General features: G+C 42.2%; 1 protein-coding gene across 1 annotated transcript in view; it reads left to right on the forward strand.

The window, feature by feature from the left end:
• Window positions 1-13,388: 13,388 nt before the first annotated feature.
• The window catches only part of PDIA5 (protein disulfide isomerase family A member 5), a 97,777-nt gene continuing 85,954 nt past the window's right edge, over window positions 13,389-25,211 (forward strand). The window contains exons 1-2 of the mRNA XM_077181658.1: window positions 13,389-13,545; window positions 25,048-25,174. Coding sequence (XP_077037773.1) covers window positions 13,462-13,545; window positions 25,048-25,174 — 211 coding nt within the window. The 5' untranslated portion in view covers window positions 13,389-13,461. The remainder of the gene's footprint in view (window positions 13,546-25,047; window positions 25,175-25,211) is intronic.

The following is a 25,211-nucleotide window of genomic DNA, read 5'->3' on the forward strand; positions in this document are numbered from 1 at the left end:
GTCTTTCTCGGGAAAATAGATAAATAATTAATCGGTGAATAAGAGGCAAACTGGTGTTGGAGTTATGCCAGATCTAACCTTGGGTCTTCTCTGCTTCTTTATTGTCTTAGAGGGAAAGAGAAATGAAACAAAGAAACAAGAGCACTTAGAGCATATGATGAATTACTAGCTGTAAAGAAGGGCATTAAGGAAAACTTCCTTTCCAAGAGCATCTTTGGCTTATTTGATACAGTACTGTTGTCAGGTGTATTTGGGTTGTTTTGAATGGAGAATGATAAACAAATGTTGTTTGTATGATAATTAAATGCAGCTGTCTACAACTACCAGTCAGGATCAAGTTCAGACATTTCAGCAGCAGAAGCACAAATTCCTAAACTGAAGGAGGAACTCCTTCATCTAGAAATGAGTAACAGGCTATTACAGTCTCTGCAGCCAGCTGTAGAAGGGAAACATTCAGTACACTGCAATTATGCCATGCATCATAACCTCTACAGTTATGTGCAGAGTAAATGTAGATTGATCATTATTAACTTCCAATTTTTCTGAAGAATCAGCCTAAGTACCTCACATAAAAGAAAATAAACTCATTAGAAGATGTTGAAATATGAAAAAAAGTCTAGGTTTCTTTTTCCCTTAAGTAGGTCTCCTCTATTGTGTCATTGTGGATCCTTGGTTAGCACTGCCTGGAAAATGGGCAGTTAAGGAGACCTTGATTTGTACAAAATAGCCTGAGATGGCAGAGAAAAAGAAAAATATTTTGATTCCTAAACACAGCTGCTCTGTCTCCTGGGAAATGTAGTCCACGTATTGCAAAATTATATTCTTCATTGTAGGTTAGGTTCCCTGTAATAAATAAGTAGACCAACATGCCCTCCTCTTCCACTTTATTTGTTCAAGGAAATGGTGCATCACAGCAGTCCACAACACAATGAAGGGATAACACAGCCTAAAAAGAACAGTATAAGACGACCAGAGGAAATATATGAAAGACCCAATAATGTTGCAAAATTGTAATAGTAGAATTATTCTCACTGCTTCAGCTGCATTTCTCTGCAGAGAACAAGCACCATTGACCAGAAGCTTTTTAAATTAAAATAGTTCTATCAAAAGCTCAGCTCTTCACCTAAACCAGACTAGAACTTCACAGTTTTTGGTCAGATTTCCTGTTGACAAATTGAGCAGACACTGCTTCTGCCTGCTTCTTTCTCAGCCCCCTGTGAATCAGATTAAATGATGGGGGCTGCTCCCTCCAATTCTCATACATGAATTGCAGTGCTGAGATGCCTTTATGATCATGATCATGCCTTCTAGCAGAGATTGCTTCTCCGAAAGCTTGATGGAAACAACCCTCTTAGAGAGAAAGGAAGCAATTTTTTCCTCAGAAAAACTCTGTAGGGGAAAACAGCCTTCTCTAGATTCTGGCACAGTATGTTAAATATCTTCTAGCAGGCATACAGAGAAAGGCATGCCTGACTGTTTTCTGACACACAAATCTCATCTTCAATAGGCATTCTGAAGGGAGTGGGGCTTTGTGGGGGGCTGTTGTTTCTGGAGAATTCAGTGGAACCCAGTATATTGTGTTGGCTGTCCCAGAAACTGGCATTTTACTGAAAATGAAGCAACAATAATGAATCAAATCTACTGGAAAGGCAATGTGCTAGGAGAAAGAAATCCAGTAATGATAATGCTAGCCTGTAGTTTTACAGACTTCAGTGTCCCAGTATGCCACAGATTTCCTACATCCATCTTTTAAACCTGAAACTTCTTAGGGATTAACACCTTCTGATGCTGGTTTTATCAATAACAGAAACACTTTTAAATAGTTCTGGGTCCAAAATTAGAACATACAATAGTCTTTCTATTAGTTTAGATTACTGCAGTGCTCCTAGATTGTAGATTCCTGCATCACTGTTTTTTAAAAATTTGATAGGATGAGTGAATCTAAAGTGTGTTCATGTCTAGTTTTAAAAATTTAAACACGATTTGGGATTTTGAATACAGGGATCTCAGCTTACTTAGTGTCCCAGCAACAAGGCCTGAGATCCTGGCTGACTCAGGACCCTTACTTAAAAAAAAAAAAAAAAGCTAAAAAGAGAAAGATACAGAAGAAAGAGATTGGAGAGAAAAAAGGTCCAGTAGAAACAGCAACAGGAGAGGCACTGATCTCTTCTCTCTGGTGATTGGTGACAGGAACTGAGGGAACAGCATGAAACTGTGTCCAGGAAGGTTTAGGTTGGATATCACAAAAAAAGTTCTTCACCCAGAGAGTGTTTGGGCACTGAAACAGGCTCCCCAGGGCAGTGGTGACAGCACCAATCCTGGCAGAGTTCAAGAAGTGTTTGGACAATGTTCTCAGGAACATGGTGTGACTCTTGGGATGTCCTGTGTAGGGCCAGAAGCTGGACTTTGATGATCCTTGTGGGTCCCTTCCAGCTCAGGATATTCTGTGATTCAGTGATTCAATGAACAGGAACTCAGCACTTGTTCGGGTTTAGGCCAAAGCTGGCAAAAGTCACAAGTCACCAAGGGCTTCCTTCAGAGCCTGATCTGCTCCAGCAGTGCTTTGGTGTAATTCAGCACAAAGGTGATGCAGGAAGCAGCCATTTAAAAATGTCTCACTTTCCTTTCATGACCCCCTTAATTCTCCTTCAGTCTTGTTTTTTTTAATGGCCCTTCTGATGGTTTGAATAGCTGATCCCTCTATTAGAAGTAAACAGATGTGAGGTTAATGCAGCACATTGTTTTCTAGTTGTGTTTCCCTTTTCCTTACCACAAATTATTTTAGCAGAACAATTAGGGTTTTTTGTTTGGATTAATCCAAGCCTTTTCCTGCTTTTTATAGACAAATCATTGTTACCTTAAGCAACTTAGCATATTGGGCATATGAAATAGTCCCAATCATCTTTTTCATCTATGTTTGTATAGCAGCTAACAAAATAGAGCCATGCTCCATGCTGGTATCTCTGCAGAGCTATAACAATGTAAATAATTAATAATAACTGTTGTTCAACACTTGAATAGGAGTCTCTTGTTTGTAAACAAAGAACATTTATTTTCTCTGTATTTCTTATTGCATAAAACATAAAATCAATCCAAAGGAAGGAAGCTGTCTTACTCATACACTTGGTGAAATTCCTCAGAACTCTACGACATTTCAAAAGTGAAAGGTCAAATGGATTTTTAAAATAATTTTAAATATTTTTACTAGCAATGTGGGCAAAAAAATGTGATGTTTATGTTAACAAATTTGTCTGCCAAAATGCAGTTATAAATCAAATAGGCTTTGTGGCAATATTGTCAACATGATAAGAAAAAAACAATGAACAGATTTGGAAAGAAGGAAATTTAAAAGGGCATCTTACTACAGTATGTAAATCCAATTACAAAAGCAGAACTGTATCAGAAGTCAGCTGTGCTTTTTCCACACAACATGCCTTAAGAAAGGAACATGAATTGACATTGCAGAAAAATTAACTTGTTTTGCTGAGTCTCAATATGTCTCTATCTTGCATGTATTGTAATACTTTAGTATTAACAGGAAAAAGCCAAAAGATTTTGATTAAAGCTGTGGGTTTTAATTCCAGAAGATATGAGAGTCATGATTTTCCATTGCATAAGGCATATCATCCCTCTTGTGGTATAAACACTGAGTGTTTTGATTTATCCAAATATATCTATGTTCCTTATCAGACAATTACATTATATCTATGTGCCAATTAAAGAAAAGGTCTTTGCCCTAAAAATCCTCCTGTAAGTACACAATATTAAAAATAAGTTCATTCCCACTTAGAAGTTTGGCATTTATACATACATAACCAATCAGATACTAATGGGACAGGGAAAGGCACAAACTCAAGGTAAGAAAGGTGGAAGATAAGGTGATAAGGAAGAATTCATAGATGACACATAGTTGAATATTTCCATTTCTGTCTTTTTCTGACCACTTCAGGACTGAATCAAGAGGAAAAGGAAAATAAATATTACCATTACTACTTGCAACACAGCAGTGTGAAGGTTTTCTAATCAGATCAGAACACTATAGTACAAGATGTGAAAAGAGGATTCCTCTTCCAAAGACATGACAGCAGAATAAAAGTGCTCATACCTTAGAGCTCTTGTCTTGAGGTCTGCTAGAAGAACGTAAGTGTTTGGTAATTCTTCATTGAGGCAAATTCACTGAATCCCTCATTGCTCATGCTCTCCTCAGAGCTGGCTTTAAGCATAACCTATTCAAGAAAATACTTGGTGTTCCTTTACCTCTGGAGACTCTGCACACGCAGTGCATCAAGCCCTCACCTACACAGAGGAGCTGCAATGACAGTAACTCCCTCTTACTTTCAGCACTAATGTACATGGAGCCCTTTTCCGTGGGGCTCAGAGAAGCCATATGCAAAGTGAGATAAAAGCTTACACGTGGGAATTCACAGAGGAATGCATCTTTTGCCAGTGACAGGCAGAAGCTTTTGGGTACTTGGCCTCTTGAGGAGTATTTTGACTAGGAACAGTTGTCCAGCTGACTTAGAGCAGGGCCTGCAAATCTGGCAACAGGATTGGCCCAGGAATTTGACAAAAATGGGTAATGTGGTTCTCTTTTCTTCACTATCGCAGTAAGACTCCATTTCTAAATGATGAGTAGCACCTTGCATTTTCTGTCTTTCCACAGTAACATCACAGACATGCCCTGTCATTGTGTCCCCTGTGAGCTGCCCAGATGTACTGCTTTCATAAACTTGGAGAACTATGGTGCACTTCAAATCTGCAGCATTTTTCACTGTCAGCCTGTATTTCTCAGATCACATTCACTGCATTGCCTTGCACTTTTAGTGCTACCATTTGCTGATTGTCACTGGCAAGAGCCTTCAGCAGGTGCTCACTTTTCCCGCTGGATAACTGACAAAAGTGAAAAATCCCTGTTCCTTTCAGCTAAGTTCCTTCTGCAGCATGCGTGGGGATATGAGCTTGAGGTGACCCCAGCAGCCTCAGCTAAGCCTTGTTCTATTGTTTTTTACTAGTTCAGCTGGACAATGCCTTTGTGGAGACTCAGTGCTGTCCCCCCCTTATATTTCACAAACTTCAGTGGCTGTTTATGACCATGCTATCCTTTCTCTTATTGTTTTTATGTATATTGCTTTTTTTCTGGATTGCTGCCAAGACACGGCTTGTTTAAGAAATAAACCAAACCCAGATCCTGGCTTATGTCACCCTAATAACCTCAACTCTGTGGTTTTGTCTCTAGGGTGTACAGTTCATGACATCAAGCCACTTCATAAAATTGAACTGGGTTTGATGGCTCATGGATTTTGCTCCAAAATCCCTGAAATTAACTAATTTCCCACTGACTAAAATTGTCTTCAGATTCATCCTTTGAGTTATCTGGGAGTCACTTGGTAAGATCTTATAGTTCCTGTGAAAAAAAAAATGCATTAAGTTTTGTAGCAGATTTCACCAACAGTTCTCCAAGCACTTTTCTTGCAAGGAAAAGTATCATTATCTCTGTTTTATAGGTCCTTAACACATTTTTGCATAGGCTTGGCAGAATGTTTTTGAACACATTCTTGTCTTGTCACTGCTCGTTTCCTCTAAAATGGTTTTCTTAGATAAACAGACATCTGTTAATATTTGACCACACTTTTTTCCCCACAATCCCTTTCCTTTTTCAGTGTACAGGGTAGAGGGTGCTCAGTAGGTGCATAGCTTTTCATATTTTAACTTCCATGATCCATGTGTGTCCCTTGCCTCTCTCTTTGTATGCTTCTCAGACTTCCCTCTGATGTGAGTTTTACCTCTGTGTGTTGTTTATCATTTAAGAGCTCAAGAGCTTCATGCCTGTGATAAGCTTGTCTTTCCATTACATAGTAGAACAAAACAGGATGTCTTTCCACTTCACAGATAGGGAATATATGGTTGAGTTTCCTATTTTGAGTGTACCGTTTAGCAGTCAAAGATCTCCTATTTCAGAATAGTCAGCTGTACAGAGCATTGAGTACTCACTGCACTGCTCCTATTCAATTCAGTTTCTCTTACGAGTGCTCAGCATTTCTACAAATCTGTTCAGATACCAAGTTGGATACTCAGAAACAGAGATATGAACATTTAGAGATAATGTGGGGAAATTTTCATTTAAGCAATTTGCCCAGTGTTACAGAGGTCACATTGCATTAACGATAAGACCATCTTTTTCCTTTCAGTTATCTCCTGCCTTTAATTATACATCTCCCAACTATTGCAACAAACAGCTTAGGCAATCTGTGAGGAAAAAATAATTGTGTCATTAAAAACCCCATTCCACAAACTGTGTTCAAGGGAGGCTACTATGATTTTTCAAGCATTCTTTATCTGGCATCTCCTGACTTTTTGAGTGAGTGACTTTGTTCCCTCTGAACAGAGTTTTGTATGCAGGTGATCTCCTTTTTTTTTTTTTTTTAAATCAATCCGGACAAAAAAGATTTTCATTTTGAAGGTGATATTCTGTCTTTGACATCACTAAAATTCCACATCGCCATCCTGGTTGTTGAGACACCATAATTAACTCACAGAAATAGCAAATTGCCATCTGTAGATAAGAGCGTGTTGAGGCACAAACTGACTGAGAGCAGAAATCTGGGAATCTAATGGCTCTGGGGGAGGGTGTGTCTACAGCTTCTGCTGTCCTGCTAGCTCCTGTCTTGTTACCTTAAGTTTCATCCACCAATTTTTAAAATTCTGTTGTGTTTTCCTCATTCAATCCATCATTCAGTCCTAGACTCTTCCCAGTGTCCTCATGCCATCACAGATTCCTCATGCACCCATGAGTTTTGCCCACCATCCCTACCTGCATCTCTATGGTCTCTCTTAGAGCCGCCCTTCACACTGGTTCCTGATCATGTTTCCTTGCTCATCATGATCACCAACAGATTGATATGAGTTCTGGTATGATTTTGGGAATACTTTTCAGCCTGTGAGCTCCCAAGAGGCCAAAACCAAAGTCAAATAGGTGCATGCATATTTCATGAGAAGAAAATGAGAAAAAAAAAATTGTATGGACTTACTAACAATTGCCAGAGCTTTGTGACAGGCAACAGTCAACATTCTTTGAAACAGAATTCAGGTCTCCTAACTTCTGTTCTTGGCCTGCAAAACAATCTTGTGCTTATAAGACCTATGTTAAATGATTTATTATTTGCTGCAGTGGAAGCAAGAGGCAAGACTCTGTATTACTCTGACACTGATCTCCTTCCATTCCCACTGACTTCTGCAGGAGCTTACCCCCATACCCAAGGGGAGACCCAGGTGCACACCAGGCTGCTCCATGTACAGGAAACCTTGAGGCAGAGAACACTTGGGAGCCATGGTGCTCTCTAGGAAGTGCTGGCCTGGTGCCCAGAGGAGCTGGGGCACAGGACATGACAGGAAGCACATCAACAGGCAAATACAGTGACAGTCTCAGTCATGGTCATGAGGTTGTGCTATGTGCAGCCAGCATAAAAACCAAGAGCAAATCAATGTCCTGCACAGTCCCTTTCACAGATCCCTTTCACTTTTTTTCCCTCACTCCTCTCTACTTCTGTTTTAGTGGTGTCCACTATTACTCTTCTGCCTCTTTTTCCTTGGCACTCTATGTTTAACCCTTTCTGGTTTTTTCCTTTTCTCTTCAATACTTTTTCTTTCTACTTCTTTTCTTTCCCTGTTGATCCTCAGCTGTTTTTCCTCCTTTTTCCTACTGATTTTCCTCCCTGACAGCTAGGGATTGAGCCAAAGCCTGCTGAAGTCAATCCATTACATTCAAAGAGTTTAGGATCAAGGTCTTATTTCCGCTTGCTTCTCTGCTTCTTCTACAATCTCTTTTCCTGTGCAGCATTCTCTGTGGTGTTTTCCTCCTAAAAGATGGGTTACTGCAATATGCAGGGAAGGAAGAAGGTTTATAGAGAAAATCCTAAGGACCTAGTAAATTCCTTACAGGATTGCTAAATTGCTACTCTGAGTGCACAGCTGCAGAAAGCCAAGGGATTTGATCATAAGATTAGGGGAGTTTTTCATGCTTGCTTCATCACAGCACAGATTCTTTCATATGGCTCTGAGTAGTGGTCTTTGCAAAGACAAGGGTTTCCAGGAGGAAAATCCCTCATTAAACTCTGCCATATTACATGTTTTGGCTGCTGACTGCATAGTCATACACTTAATTAGTCTGCTGATCTTAAGCTCAAACAGGCAATATTTAATCTCACAAACTAATTCCAGGAAACCTGAAAATGGAGGGGAAAACCCAATATTGACTGGATATTTACTAATATAAAATCATGCAAATCCACACAAGGCATCTCTAATACATACCATGTATATGTGTGCATGTGTGTGTGTACACATGTGTAAAAAAGTAGATACAAAGTTATCTATCTATGTATGGAGAGGGAAAAGTACTGAATATGTATATATTGGATATATTGGTTATATTCTCATAGGATAGGTGTGTGAAAAATATTTTAGTAGAACATAGTCTGCAGTAAATATGTGCTGATGGTTGAATGTTAATACATTTTTGGACATAATATGAAGACAGATGCACAGCTACTGTGAATGGATACAGCTCCACTAAATACTGAGGCCAGTAGTGCAAACATTGTTTTACACCAAATAGTATTTTGATTTTATTTTTATAGTCCTGTCTTTATGTTTGGTCTTTCATTTGGATTAATATTTTGTGCACTCAGACCAGAGGCATAATAACTCTACTTGCAGGAGAAGCCCCACCTTCTCTGTTGGTTTGAGGCTACCCCGATGAACACGGCAGAATCAGTCCTGTTATGTGAACTTGCATATTGAAGTCAAACATTTTGCCAGCAGAATAGCGACCTATATTGTTCAAAAATAACCAGAGAGGCCCCTGTTACTGGAGTATGTAGGTCATACCATCCAGGGGGTATTAGCTAAACTCCACTTATGCACCTATTTTTGATTTATAGGTGGAGACGTCAGCCCCCATAGATCACATGACGTGGAAATCCTCATGCAGGAAACCTGTGGTTGGACTCTGCATTGAATTCAGATCTCTGCCCTCTTCACAAGCTCATTGTTCAACGCTTTCCCGAAGATACAGTAAAGGTAAAGCAGCCTAAATATTTTTTAAAGCCTAAATATTTTCTGCAAATCACTGGAAAACTGTTGACCACAGTAGCTGGGGAACATGCAGCAGTGCCGCAGTCAGTGCACAACAGCTAGACTCCAATGGTTGTTTTAATCTTGTTTAACTATTGTCTCAGCAGGTAACTGTGAGACATAAATTATCAACTACCTGCCAGCAAGGTGCCTGTTCTGTAGAAGGCTTTTATTTTACTCAGGAACACATTATATCCAGCTTTGGAGACTCAGTCAAAGAAACGACAGTGTTCTTAACAGTAGGGCCTCTTAAATGTAAAGGGGCATGCAGACCTCAGACTTAGAGAAAACAATAAAAACTATAATGGAAAATATCTAGGAGGAAATACTTGGAAAATATCTGTACTCAACTTTTAACTGATTCCTGCAGTACTGACTGTTTTTTTCCTCTCATATATATAAAGAGCATCTGTCTACCTGTGGTCCAAAAGTACTTTTATTCTAGAATGAAGAAAACAACAACCATAAAGTACAAAAGTAAAATTCCCATGAAAGCACACTGCATGTGTGTATTTTTTCTTTGTAGTGTTCAAGGTCTGTACAAAAAGTCCAGAGGCCTTCGAGGTCTGGAAGGAATGGAAAAGGATATGATGTAGCAAATGGAGGCCCAGAGTTCTATGCTGCAGAGAACATCATTAGAGAGCACTGCTATTGAAGCATTCCAACTTAACTCCATCCCAGCTTGCCTCCATGACATTCCCATTGACCTCAGTGAGGGAACCAGGTGAAAAGCACAAATATGTCACACCTTGAATAACAGCAGTCTCTTGAGAGTCATGATGTATTTTAAAATAGTGTTAAAAAGAGTTCATGCAACAGTATGAAACTAAAATGTGTGGCCTAAGAAACAATCCTTTATGTAACTGCTGCACCTTTGCATCCATGATTATGGTGTACTAATGGTATTCCATGGAACTTGCTAGTTGAGTTATGTGTATGGATATGCGGCATCTGCAGCCCTGCTGTCGGATGCTGAGGAGGCTGCAGGAGTGGAAAGCTGCCTTCAGGCTCTCCCCTCTGACAGATATCAGCTGGAGAAAAGCAATGTACAGCTGTGCCTCTTCTCTGAGACCACTCCCACGTGAAGTCCTACAGGGGCTGGTCCTGTCTCTTCCTTTTCATCATGTGCTGAAGAGCTGTAGGAAGGTCATGAGGAGCCCAGGGCTAGGATACCATCAATCTGTTGACGGCAACCAGCTCCTATGTCTCTTTTCAGCTGATGCAATCAGTGCCACACACAGATGTCACAAAACTTACAGGAGATAAGCCTGCAGATCAAAATCAGTTGGCTGAAGCTGAGCTAAAGAAGGAAGAGATGTTGCTGGAAGGAAGGAAGGAAGAGAACTTTGTGTAGTTAAGGCAATGAGAAAATCATGCTTCCATTCTGAGCAAATGACATGTAGTTTTGGGTCCCAGCAGAGCCTGTGTTGCCCCTGGATTCCGTATGGCTTGAAATTTGACTTGTATCTTTTTCTGTCTGCTCTGGTATCACTTTTTGTGGTACAGGTGACTCATTTTACCTTTTGTGAGAAGCCAACAGAGACTTGTTCAGGTTAAAAAGAGAACAAAGAATAAAGCTTGTCAAAAAAAGCAGAAACATAGAGGAAATGTGGAAGGTGTAATTCCTTACAGACATACTTACTGTCAGTCCAGTTTTGTATTTTATTCTTGGTAAAAGAGGTGTTTGAATGTAGATAGTCCAGTAAGGATTAGCAGACCCAGTTCAGGCTTTGGAAATGAACATGATCTGAAACTGTCTGGTTTTATAGCCTTGAGCAAATCATATAATCTCACTGCTACTGTTTTCTGATCTATAATCCAAGGGTAGTAATGCTTTCTTCTCAGTGGTGAATAAATGAATGCTTTCACAGTATTTTGCAGTGCCATATACAAATATTACAATTACAGAGAAGCAAGCAACATATGATATTAATGTCAAACAGATACAGGGTAAACTTGGGATACTGGAAAGCAGTGCACTGAGATACAACTGTAATGAGTTCATTAGTAATGCACGACTGGATTGATTAAGTAGTTGCCACTGTGTAAAGCCTTGTCTAGAGCCGATACTTGATATATTATTTTGACCTGCGACAGATGCTCAATGATCTTGTCTCTTAAGTTTTGGCAGAGCCTGTCATGTCAATACAAATTACTGAGCTGAACTGAACGAAAGAAGCTGTAGTTGCCACATGGATACCTTTTCTATATTCTCCTGTATATAAAAACTGCAGCTTCCCAAACTGGATTTTTATATAACCTTTCAGAAGCTCAGTTTGAAATAGCTTGTCTTCTTTTTTTCTTTCTTCCTGAGAATGTTTCCTCTTGCCATCACGATAAAAATGTACTGCTGTGACAAAACAACCATGTTCCCATGATTTTATACTTTCCTATCACAATGGCAGCACATCCTGTATGGCTATGACACGGCACAGAAAATTCTACCACACTGAGGTTACTTTTACATTGCCTGATAATGGTAACTGTGATGTGAAGCATCAGAAGATATAACATTTTTCTACACAAAAGAGTCACAGGAGGACTCAAGCAGTCTTTGAGGATCTGGATATCCAGCTGAGATTAGAGGTCTGGATGTGTCAGGGTAGTTGCATGCAGAAGCTTTTCAGCTATAGGCTGGGGATTTGAAGATGAACAGCATCTAGAAGAGGTTACCTATTCCTGGAAGTTTTGATAGCTTATTTGAACTGGGATTGAACTGGAGATCCAGACCCTTTTACTAGCAGGCTGATTATCACAGGCTGGGAGGTTGGCACCAGCAGTGGTGGTAACTAGTGCAGCCCACCCATCTGTCCATCTATCCATCCCAGTGCAGTCAGTAAGGACTGCAGGTGAGAGGAGGCAGTGTGGATAGCAATAGGTTAGGGGTACAGATATTTGGCATAAAGGATGTTTTGTTTTGGGTTCTTCAACTGTGAAGTGAAAAGATTTGTGCTTTTTCCTTCCCTAAGTCTCCCTTCAGCCATCCATCCCTTCTAATCCCAAACTCCTTCTGATGGCTTCAGGGCTGTGCCTCATGTGTGCTTTCACTGGCATTTTAGCAAGAGCTGAGGATTGCTAACCTTGTTTTAAGGCAGGCTAACGGAGGCCTTTTGCAGATGGGAAGTGAGGCATAGCACTGTGAAATGATTTGCTAAAGGTTATCCAGCTGTGACTGAGAAAGTGTGCTCTGATTCTGCTGCAAAAGATGCCACAAAAGTGTAAATGTTAATAGTAATAACTTTCTCTATGTGTATTTCTGTTTTGCAAAATTGTATTTCCACCAGGGGACTTGTTAATGTCAACGTCATTCAGTTTTCATCATCACCACTTGAAGTGATCAGTCAGCTGTGTGGATCTACAAATTGCTCCCTTGCAGCCAGCCTCTTAGTCTAATGCTCGGGTGACAGTCAGTTGTAAGGATCAGGCTCGAAGATGCCTTTGATTTTCCTTTGATGTTTCTGAGCCAAGGAAGAATTTCACGCAGCCACTGGGCGGTAGGTGAAGATCCCTTCTGTTTGTGGGAAGCCAATTATAACGTGGCTGACCTGCCTTGACCTGAAGATTACTGGCAGGACATCTGGGATGTCCTTGCGAGGCAGAGCTAGCTCACTGGATGTGCCAGACTCGGGGCACAGACTGATTTGTTCGTCTGGATGCAGCAACCATTCCAATACCGTGATTATAATGCAGGCTGCACAAATTGATCCTGGTCAGACTCAGTGTATTTATTTATTTGCTTGCACTTTGGTATCATTGCCGACATGTGAGGATAAACAGGGTTCACCTTTAGGATTTAATGAGTGGGAACAACTTACAAAGACAACAGGTCCTCGTTTCTAATCCTCTCTACCAGTTAACTCTCTCTCCCCTTTCATTATTTTTTGTTCCCTTTTTCACCTCTTATTCCAGATCTAAGATCAGCTAAAGCTTTAAAACCCCTGACAAACAAGCATCAGGAAAGAGGCTGTGTGCCAGAAGCCCTTTTGGAGTAAGGCACACGCCGGGAGAGAGGTAGAGGCACAAAGAACCCCGGACGGGAGGCTAGTGGGACGTGAGAGAAGAGCTGGAACTTGTTAACCTCGGCTGAAGCAAACGGGACTGGGATTTCGGGCAGCATTTCGGTAGGGGTTGGGCGTTTATTTCCCAGCGCGGGAAGGCTGCGGGAGCGGCACCGTCCCTCGGGGGATGAGCATCCCCGGCGCGGGCCGGACTACAGCCCCCGTCATGCCGCGGCGCGGGCGGGCGGTGGCGGCGAGCGCGCCTGCGCCGCCAGACGTGGCAGCAGCCGCAGCGGCGGCGGGTCCGGAGCGGGTCCGGCGCGGCGGCGGGATGGCAGCGCCGGGGCAGGGCGCGGGGGCTGCGCGGCGCCGCGGGCGGCTCCCGCCGCTCCCGCTGCTGCTGCTCGGCCTGGCGGTGAGTGGCGCCGGGGGGCGGCGGGGGCGGCGCGGGGTGTCCCCCGTCCCCGGGCCGGGGCGGGGGCGCGGCGCGGCCGGCGGAGTTGGGCGAAAGTTGGGAGCGGGACAGGCCCCCGGGGCCGGGCGCGGCGGCTCCCCCGCCGCTCGCACCCGCCGCCGCCGCGGGCGGGCTCGGCTCGGCACAGCCCGGCATGGCCGGGCTCCGGCAGCGCTGCTCCCGGGTGTCTTCCCAGCGCTCAGCCCGTGTGCTGCTCTCCCGCTTCCCCTTTCCCTTTCTCTCTGCCTCCCGAAGCACCGCCCGGAGGAAGCGCTCCCCGGCGTGCGGCAGCGGCTCCCCGAGCGGCGGCGGGCTGGGGCCCCGGCTGCCCCGGCCCCGGGGGCTCCGACCGGCGGCGCTTCGGTCCCAAGTTTCGTGTGGAAAGCGGTGCGGTGGCAGAGGGTTTCCAGAGGATTTCCCCCTTGGCGGCTGTGCCGCAGCGGAGCTGCCGCGCTCGGCTTTGTGCACCTGTGTGCGGCACCCCCGCCGCGGGCACCCCCGCCCCTGCGCCCCTGGCATGTGGCGCTGTCCATCCCGCTGCGCTCCCCAGAATCGGGGTGTGCTTCATTGACGTTACACTGACTAGAGCGCTGCTTACCTCAGGGAGGCTCCTAGACTTCCAGAAATACTTTAAAGTCTGATTTTTCTTCCCTTTTTTTTTTAATCCACAGAATTTAGCATAAATAGCTCAAAAGACTAATGAAGGCATGCTTTAAAACAGTACTTTATTCCATTTATTATCATGAACTACAGTTCATCCTTCTGCCCGGGCAAATGAAGCTAATAATTAATGAAAAATTACGTTAATCTTTTTATGCACAAGTGATCTGAAACGTATTTGGAAATGCATGACTGTGGAGTGCTCACCTAGTTCATACAAATCAAGTGTGGAATTGCTAATTGCCATATGCTTATTCTGTACTAATATTAGAATTGCCTTTGTGGGACAGAAAGATTCAGCCCTGCCTGATGTAGCCTTTTTGCCCCTGGCAGGGCCATGGCTCTCGGCTCATTCAGGAGGGAGGAGAAATGCTGTGCATTCTGAACAACTTTTGCGTTAAGCTTGATCTAGAATCACAGACCTCTGCTATCTTCACTTCATTGATTTCAAGTGAAACTGAAGTCAGGCTGAACTCTCCCTAAATGCTGGAGAGGTCTCAGTGTGAATTTTTTTCCTCTGTGGCTTGTCTTTAATGTATGCAGTAGTTTCTCAGTGATACTTGTGGCAGTGCATTCCTCAGATTGAGCATATACTGTGGACCAAGGGAGTTACAAGTGGACTGAATTTTCCCTCTCTTCAAAATAGCTAAGCACATGGAGCTATTTCTGGTATTTCATACTATATCCACTATGATTGTCAGACCTCATCTTACTGTAACATTCATTTTATGTTAATGTAAATATTTTCCTGTGATTTTTCGTTGTAGATTAAAAGATATTTTCCCCATCTTTCTTCATATGAATCTATTGTTCCTAATTGTTCTAGTTGCCCTCTTTGACCTTTTGTGTTGCAGAGCTGGTGTCTTTGAGATGAGCAGAGGGGCCCTGCTGTTGTCAGTGAAATTATACAAAGCCATTTTAATTTATCCACATTATTATTACTTACCTTTCTTAATTTGCCACAGCAGTTTATTTGCTCTGTGATGCTTCATGCTGAGCAGATGTCTTCATTGAGCTGTTGATTCAGCTAATTCTTTCCCCTTTGCTGTGTACAAGTAGTTTAAATTATTTCTTCCAATTTGCATTATCTTGCACTTGAAGGTGTGATTTTTCATCTTGAAATATGTAACTCGCTCTACTTGAGGATTGAAAAACTAGTTTACAGCTTTACAGCTGTGACATAGCAAAACCTGCTTTTAATTTATTTTGAATAGATGTAAGGCTGTTAAATCAGGTGGTTCTCAGTGTGTAAAGTTAAACTAAAGGTAATACCAACTGCTTGGCAGGTCAATGAGAAACATTTTTTTCTTCCAGACAGTCCTTTTTCATGTATCCCAATGTGTTTTGGTTTTTTGGCATTTGTTTTGTTTGTTAGTTAGTTTTTCTGGCAGTGCTGACTACTTGCAGTGCACCTGGAACAGCAGCTAGAGTTGTGCGTGCATAGCACTTCTGAAAAATAGGGCTCATTTTTTGACCCAGAATTGGAGGTGGCTACATACATAAAAGGGAACCTACAAAGCTGGATGAAAAATATGTTTCAGTAGCTTCTAATGTAAGCTGTTAATTTGTTACCTTCAGCATCACTGTGGGTGTGTGACACACACATGAGAAAGATGGTGGGGGGGATCTCTGCCTGCTGTAGTTTTATTTCTTGAATGAGTTGGAGAGCCGTGAGGAAGTTGTGGGTTCCCTGTTTGGTTTATCCCTATTTGGTTTATTACAGTGGTTGACTGTATTTCACATTCAAAGGACTGAATTTACTGTCCAAGGCACTGGGAAGGAGTTTTACACCAAGGTGGATTGGCATTTCCTCTGATGCATCAGGTGCTGTGCCTTCCCTAGCAGAAGGCAGCCACTGCTTCCTACAGGATTTTGCATCTGGGTCTGTTTGCTTTGCAAACACTGATGAATATTATCTCATACCAGTGTGGCAAAGATCAGTTTGTCTTCCAAATGTTTGCTTAATGACAGAGAAACAGTCAAGAGTCCAGCTGGCTGAGCACTGTTGGGAAGCAGACTTTGTGACCTGGTGCCACTCAAACCCAGTGCCTTCAAAGAAGGGCTTGGAAGGAACATTTCCGGCTTCCAGCTCCTCAAGTACTTCCTTAATCCTTAGGGAATGCACTAGTGAGCCCTGACGCTGACTTGTGAATCCAGGCCTGCAGGAGGGCTTGGCCGTGACTCCCTCTGTGCTGCAGGTAGCCCTGCAGTGTGGCAGCAGTGGCTTGCTTCTGGTGAGTTTGCAGGCAGGGTGTGAGCCCTGCTTCACCACTGCAGTGCTCAGGTGCTGTTTCCTGTTGTGGCATTTGGGCTTGAATTCAGGAGTGCCTCTTCCCATCCAGTTACTGTTTGTACCACAGGAGCCTCTTTGGACAGTTTTTCCTGGCAGTCAGAGGGAGAGTATTGCAGAGACAAATTCCTTACTTGCTGTCCCCCCACTGTATTCATACTTTGTCCATTCCCTCTTCAAAATATGGATTTGTAAAACTCTGATGTGGGCTATGCTGTGTGTCCTCAGATGCCCTTCCCAAGTCAAACCTTGGCTTCGTTACTCCACTCCATGCCTTATGGAGGGATGTTTTCAATCCATTGAATTTGGTGCCACAGCACCTCTTTAGCTCAGAGGCCCTGGGATGTTGGAGACCCTGCCAGTGTTGTGTCATCAGAACTGCTGTTTCTGCCCAGGGGTGAGTTCATGGTGTCCTGAGCAATTGGTGATAGAAGAGGTGCTTGTTCTGTTGTTGACCATTTCTTTTGCCTTTTGGTGATGGAGTTCCTTGAATTCCTCTGTTTCAGTAAAATGGATGCAGTGAGGTATTTCTTGAGAGCTGTGGCTGGAGGAATGGAAAAACTCTGGCTGCAAATTGCATTGCACTAACTAGCATTGCCTTAAATTTCTTGGTGCAGGCAGGGTCACTTTGTAAATAAGTTGTTGTTTACCTTGTTTCTGCCACCTTTTCAAGCTTGTGAATGGCAAAAAATTGTGATAGCAAAGCAAGTCTTTAGTTTTGGCACTGCGTCAGCTGTGAGTGGCTGGTAGCATTGGTGGATGGTGCTGTGAATTGCACGCTTGCAGAACACAGATCAGAAAGGTAACTTAATTTGTGACTGTCTTGATGATGTCCTGTCTGCTGTCTCTGGGTTTAGAGTCATATAGCCTGTTTGCTGGGTGACTGCAAATAGACTCTTTCTCTCCCCCTCCTCACTTTTCCTGGATATGGCACACCATGATGTGTGTGGTTGTGCTGCTCTAGGATCAGCTGTGTGCTGGTTTGTTCTGGTGCTGCCTTCCTTTTGCCTCTTGCAGATCACTTCCTTTCTGTGTGAATCTTGCTCCAGCTATTAAAATTAAACTTTGTATCCCATCACCTGGCAGAAGAATGTGAGGATTAATTAGTTAACGTTTGTGCAATGCTTTGAAGATAACAAATGCCATATAAAGTGCTAGAGATTTTCAGGTGTTATCTTTTGCCCTCTCTTCCTTATAAATCCCATTAATAGTGGTTCTGTCTTCTTTTTATAGTACCTCCTACGGGCTTCTTGAGTAGGTGGTATTTCTTTAAACTTCTCGAAAACCCAAATTTTAGTGGGGGATTATGTGGCATATGCTTTGCTCATGCCCTTAACTTCTGTAGCCAAATGTGCTTGCTCAGAAGTGATATCTGAAATATTATTTCATCGACAGCTTGTTTAATATATGTATGGTGCCATTGCCTGGCTTGAAGAGAGAGAGCTTCACATTCATAATAAGGAGAAAATTCTTTGTCAACGATTGTAATTGACCCTATTACAGTCAGTTGTTAATTAGTAAATAGTTGCACAGGTTTTCCTTCACAGAGCATTGGAAACCCAGTGATAAACCATACAATTAATTTGCTACTCAGAGCCCTTAAGAACATCCTTTAGTATAGACTATTATGCCTGTAGCTTAAACCCCACTGTGTTAGAACAATATGAACAGTAGAGTCTAGTCAAATCTTGACGTCTCCATGGTATTTTTTGCTACCTTCTATATTTGGAAAGTGAACATAGCAAGTACCACCTTAAGTGGAATGTCTTATTAGTAGCGTTCTTCAGCCTAAGTTAGAGAGTACTAAGACACTCTTTGTCAGGATTTTAATTTGCCTTCCTTTGAAAACAAAAGAAAATATGATACTTACCTCTTTGCAGATATGACCCTCCGCAACAAAATGTCAGTACTGCTTCTGTTTTTTTAATTTATGGAACAGCCTGAGGTGAGAGTTAACTGATATGGATTATGTATGCAGTAAGAATGTGTTCTTCCACAGAGCTTGTGGGAATGACCAAAACCCAGGGAGTGTCCAGTGGGCATCTCTGCCGATGTAAATCTGTTGGGCAAACCCACAGTTTTCAAATGCTGTTGGTCTTGCAGTGCAGAAGTTGTTGATTTTCCTGTATGTCTGCTGGAGCCTGCTCACCTGGCTGTCCCACACTGCTGTAGGTGTGGGAGTTGCTGCTCCCCACTCAGACCGTTGGTGGCTCTTTGGATTGATCACAGACATCACTGAGCAGCCTTTGTGGTGGGAGTCCTCAGCAGGTTGCATTTTGTGAGCCCACACAGGGGCAACTGGCAGAAGATGGTTTTGTGATTCCAGTGGGATTGCAGAGTCTCCTGCAGGGGCCTCTTCAGCTCTGACCCCTGAAGTGAGACCCAAGAGCTACTACCCTTTCTCTTCCCCACTCCACAAAGTAGTTTTTTACCAGGCTTCCTTGAGGTACCTTTGGGTAACAGGGCTAACCCGTCTCCTCCCATCTGATTTGATTAAAATGTTTCTACAGCTATTTTAGATATTAATCATGAACGGAAAAAGGGGACTGTCCTACTTATCACTATCCATCTTGGAAGGCATTTGTTACAAATGGCTCAGTGATCAAAGCAGCACAACCCTGAATGTAAATAGCAGCAGAGGGAGGGCTCCTGAGTGAAAAGCAAGCAATTATTGCACAAGGTCAAGAGTGGTTTGTATGATGAACAAGGAAGATAAAACATCTGCAGTCAAACTGTGATTCTTGTAAACAAGAAGGCTTTTGATTTGAACATCTTGTATTTTTCAGTGGGAAGGAATTGGGGGGAAGGAAGCAATGGGTCAGTTTCTCCCTTGTGCTTGCCTGGAGATGACTTAGACCTGGTATTGCCAGTGCATGCACCGTGTCTGCACCACGGGACTGGGCTGTGTCACCAGCTGATCTGCAGGTTTACCTCTGTCACCACAGTACAGAGGTGTCCCAGCCTTCTGAACTGAAGTGCACAGTCCATCACAGGGCTCATTTTGGGAGCTGAGCAGGAAAGGAAAGGTGAGATTCTGTCTTCTTGTTGGGATTTCTTCCCCTTGACCCCCCCCGCCCCCCATTTTAATGTGGCAGATGAGACCCTTGTTCGGAATGTGAACTACTCCCCTCCTAAAGAAGTTTAATAATGAAATAAAATTCAGTCATCTCCATTTCTACTTGGAATTTTGAGGCAGGTTTCCTCTTCAACTAGACTCCTAAAAAATGCCTTGTCAGACACAATCTGTTTCATATGCACAGGGTTGCTGATTGATCATATTTACAGTGGGTTGAGTGCTGTTGTCCCAAAATGAGAATGACACCAGTGGGTGGCTAAGCTAAGGCAGAAATCCGAGTCAATGTCTTCCTGAAAAAGTAGAGTTTAGAAATTGTGGTCGAGTGTAAGGCTGTGTCCCTGCCAAGCAGCAGTTGTGCTGGAGTCTGTTGTCACAGCCCCAGCTATTCTTGATGAATAGTGTGCAAATTGGCTGCTAATTATACATGTGGTAGTGTGTGCATAAAAACTGCATGTTGACATATGGATTCAGGCACCTAAGCACTGTTTCAGCTGCATATCCATTTATACTTTTTATGCATTATTTGTGTCCAGGGAAGTATATATTTCTGGCTCTTGAGGTGGAAATAGGAGAAATAGGGAGTAGTTTTTCTGTCCAGTGTACAATGCTACCCTTCTGATAGAAATCAAAATTAAATAAGGAAGATCTATTTTCTTGTTTTTAAAACTGTGTGTTTTCATTGCCCTTGATGTAAAATAAATACATAAGTAATTCTCCAGATATGCTGCTTATCCTTAGCAAAAGACCATGCTGTCACGAAGCTTTTGTGGGGAGCAACTCATAAATTGAACTGGGTTCTGTGGGAGCAGTAGTTAAGCATTTATCACATTTAATTTGAATAATAAATGTAAAATATGAAAATACATTCTTGTGGCTGTTTGAAAGATATTCCCTTTTTTCATTTTAAAATGCGATTCAGAGAAGAGTAAAAACTTGAGAAATAGACTCTGCTTTCTCAGATCCTTGATAATTTTGAGAAAACATGGCCTGAGGGATGACCACATTTTTCAATAGTGTTAGTCCTGGAAGTATAATTAGCAAATAGCTATTTGCCTGTAACTCTTTGCCTCTGGGTTTCTGAAAGCTCAGATCTTCCTTGGGTACCAATTCTAAGGGAGTGGGGTTGTGGAGTGTTTACTGCTCTTTAACATGTGCATATGTTTGGCAGCTCTGCAAGGAATTAGTAGACAGTGGGGGAAAAAAAGAAAATCGAACCTTTTTGACCGATCAGACTTCTGCCACCAAGCTTGCAAGATCATATATCTAAATACAAACTTTGAAGAACAGAGACAGTTAGATCACATGGGGGTTTTGTACCTTGTACTTGAGTAGCTGTGTCTCAGCAGTTTTGAATTGAATGTCTTGGGGATTTGGGTTCACTTATGTTTTACTTGAGAGTCTTTCATGCATCTCAGACACTACAGTCACATGACTGATGTGTGACCTATGCCATAAAAATTCTGTGAAAATAAATTCAGATTGCGATCTTGAGCTGGGGAAAATCTGCAGCCTGGAATTGCTATGAGATTTGCATTTCATAGTCTGCCACGTGTAGTCTGTCTTTTTTGGAAGGTCTCCACCAAAGTTTCCTGCATCTGAGAACACCAGGTGACAGTTGTGTCACCAAGCCAGCCATGGATAAGGACCTGTTATGACAGGTAACTGTGCAAACACAGCACAAAATAAAATAGACCTTCCTTCAGTTTTGTTGCAGTTTCTCATTGCCATAACTGGCAAGGGTGGCAGAGATGTTGTCCATGTTGGTCCTATTATGCCTTTTACTTTAGCAGGTATCAGGGTGGGCAGCTTCTTGAGAAAAATACTTGGAGCACTTCTTAACTTTTCAGAGGTGGTCATGAATAGATTTTAAAGCTTTAGGATGCTCAAGTGACAAGAGAGTTTAGCTTGTTTCTTATTTATAGATTTCCATATGTGTGAATGTAGCACTTCCTGACGCATATGAGAAGAGGCTTCCTGCCCAGGAGGGACTGTCACCTTTCTTGACCTTTTCTTTTTTTAATATGCGCTTGTCTCCTCTTGTGCCCTGGATTTAAACAAGAAGCAGTGTGCTTGATTGGGCAGTGCCTGGCTGATGAGCTCCCCTGCAAAATATCTGGAGTAAATCTACCTGAGTCATGGCTTACAAATAAATTCATATAGCACAGTACATGCAAATTAGCTTCATCTTTGCTGCTGCTTTACCTATGGGCTGTGCAGGAACATGTGCTTGGTTTTCTGTGGAAGAGTGCAACTGCTTCCATAGAATTCTTTTTTTCCTATCCTCTTAATTTTACATTGTTGCCAGAACTAGTGGCTGTAGGCCTGGTGAGGCTGTAGCTGCTGGTACAGTCATCACTGCTGTGACTAGAGCAGGGCAAAGCAGCCCCGTGTTTGGGACAGATGTCTGGTAGAACTGACTCCTTGATATCCCTTGCCTTCAACAGAGCTGGTAGGGAAGACAGAGGTTCTTCTGGAGGTTTAGCTATAAACCAGCCTCTCGTTTATTTCTAGGTTGGGTATTGATTAATTTCAGCAAGAGAAAGTTGGAGAGTGTGGAACTACTTAATTCTTATCAGTTTGCAAATATCATGTAGTACAAACAGAATTGGGGCTGGTGAATTTCTCTGCTCAGCCGATAACCTCCCAGTGTTGCAGTGGCTGCCTTAGATGTGCAAGCAGGGCATTTCTGTCCAGCTCGATGCCTTTGGCTTGGACCTTTTGGGTTTTATAACCAGGAAAACCTGCAACATTAATCTTAATTAAAGGGAGATGATGATTTATTCAGCTGGGTGACTGGTGTGCTTGTATGCACAATGCCTTTCCCAGTAGGTTTTGGGCTAAACCATGGGAACAAAGAGAGCTACTGTAGTAAAACTGCAGGAAAATGAGTAGCATGTATTGATTTGATACTTGGAGAGGAATTTGGCAAAGAAGCAGTGGATATATGCAATGTGACATGCATCTCCCTCCAAGTCCCTGCTGTTCCACCAGTGCAGTGGGTTTTCTGTTCGTGGCAAGACCAACAAGGCACTAGTTAAAGCTGTCATTGTTTTCAGAATCCAATTTTTCAAGAAGTTTACAGCTCTGCCATTTTAAGGAAAGAAAGAAAAAAAAAGAGAGAAAATTCCTGAAACTGGCAAAACAGCCTTTCTAACTGGAAAAGACATGGAATGACTATACTTAAAACCATAAAATGGTGTGCATTTGAAGAGAGCTCAAAGATCATCTCTTTCTAACACCCCTCTTCTGAGCTGTTGGTAAGCACTTTAAACAAAGTTTACAGTATCATTTGGTGTCATGTTGAAAGTGGCATTTGTGGGATGTTTTAGTCTAATTGCTTCTTTTTGATAGAGTTCACAGACTAGAATATCCTTGAGTCCAGTTTTTTAAGCCAAATGAGCAACCTGTAGTTTCACTTTTTTCCTGTGTTCAGCCTTAGTTTCAGTTAAGCTTATTTTTTGTCTTCTGTAACTCAATGCCTGCATCAAGGCAGGCATTGAGTTATAATAAATAAAACTATAAGACGCTATTTTGAATCGTTACAAAAATTAAAGTGAAGGGAAGAATTTTTTAAAAAAAATACTTAGCTTTAAAAAGATCTGCCTGTAATGCTGGATTAATTTCTCCTGTGCAGCACCTGGTATTGATGGTTTTGGGCAGGACTATTCATGTCTGTGTCGCCTCATTTAGCCCAACTGTATTTGCCTGCTTTGACTGGCAACACCACGTATTCATCTCAGAAAATACACAAGTGATACACATACATCAGCCTAAAGTAGAAAGGTTGAGCCCTGGACATCTGGGTTTAGAAGAATGTGAGTCTTTTGGTCGAATTAAAGCATCAAGGACATTTATGCTGAAGGTAGAGGCTGGCTTGCAGATGTGTTCACTTCCTTCTCACAGTCTGATCATCTGGCCAGCAGGGCCCAGTGGTGGGATCCCTGCCTGCAGAGTGGGGTGACTTGTTCACTCTTAGATTTTGTGTTATAGGTGTATTTTCTGGTAACTTCTAAGTTCTCAAACATCTTGGCTGTTTTGAGGATGATCTCCATCTCAGCTCAGTTTCTCTCCATTACCTCGTATGTCCCAGGATTCCCCTCATGCCCTTTTCCACATGTAAAGACTTGTGGCATTTATACAGTCTGCTTTGTAGGTGCAGGTTTTGTTTCTCAGCTTCAGTGACTGTGGTGCTTGGAAGTAGCTGAATTTGAATGAAGTGCGTGCCTGGGGCTGTGTGTTCTGACTTCATTGGCTTAGTCCCTTCTTTAAATACTGCATGATGTAACGCATGAGATGCAAGAGCTGCCTTTTGTTTCTTCACATCCACTGTGGACGTATTTTCCAGCCTGGTTGGAGTAAGGCATGATCAAAATCAGTTCTGTAATTAAGGAAATGTTGAACCTCTTGTGTGTGTTAGGCAAATGAGCTAAAGCTTTTAGCCAAGCAATTAAGTGTTAAGGTTTTACTGTAAGGTGAATGGAAACTAGATAATTTCTCCAGCTAAGCTTCCCTTAATCATTCCATTAGCACGAATTCAGTACAGTGCAGAAAGGAAGCAGCATAGCCTGATGGATAAGAATATTATTATATTATTATTATTGAAGAATATTGCAGTAAGAATAAGCAGTAAAGGCCCCAGCTGAGGTTATGGTCATAATTTGATATGAGCTTTACTTCATGACAGTCAAACTCTGCTCTGGAACTGTTGTGATTTAAATAGAGTAATAGATGCAGTGGAAAAAAAACTTGTTTGCATAGATTAGGAGCTGAGATGCAGAGAGATTAAGTGCTGTGTCTTCCAGGTGGCCAGTGGAAGCTGAACAAGGCACTGCTGTGTGTGTGACACGGTGTGGGCACTGGAAACATGAGCCCTGCTCCACTTTGGAAGGGTGGGTGGGAGAGGGTTGTGCTTAGTGCTCTAATGCGGATGCTGGCTTGCTTGCATTTTCTGGTCTCATTTCCTACATCTGCTCCCTGTCAGTGTGGGTTATTTTAACTTCATGACTGTCTTCTGTAGGGTATCAAAGTACTGGATTGAGTTTGCAGCATATTCAGAGATGTAGGGACAAGAGTGCTCTCAAAGTGGCAATTTGCTGCTTCTCTTGGTAAAGTATATTCAGTTTACATAGAATTGTTATCTGATTATCTGATTGTCTGATTTGGGAGCAAACTTTTAAAGGGGTGGCATCTTAAGTAAAACTGTATTTCTTGATGTTTTGTTCATTTTTCCATGTAAGGGTACTTGTTAGGAATGTATTGACCCAGTTTCAATAAATCACGTGCCTGGCATTTTTTCTTTTGGTTTTGTTGATCAAATCAATGTGATAGCCTATTTAAGGCAGCATGTCTCAAGATTATAAAAAAATATGATGACAATTTGCAAAAGCAGGTTATCTTTTTATTTGTGACTGATGTTTTTGGCTTTCTGTTTCCCCAGGCATTCTTGCCAGCATTCGTGTACTCATTGAAGGTGTCTCCACTCATAGAAAAAATAAGTGATCACAAGGATTTTAAGAAGCTTCTCAGGACACGGAATAACGTACTGGTGCTCTATTCCAAATCTGGTAAGTCTTATTTTCTTTCTTTTTTTCTTTGATGGTA

Source organism: Agelaius phoeniceus, chromosome 7 (genome assembly GCF_051311805.1).
Source record: "Agelaius phoeniceus isolate bAgePho1 chromosome 7, bAgePho1.hap1, whole genome shotgun sequence".
Taxonomy (NCBI): Eukaryota; Metazoa; Chordata; class Aves; order Passeriformes; family Icteridae; genus Agelaius; species Agelaius phoeniceus.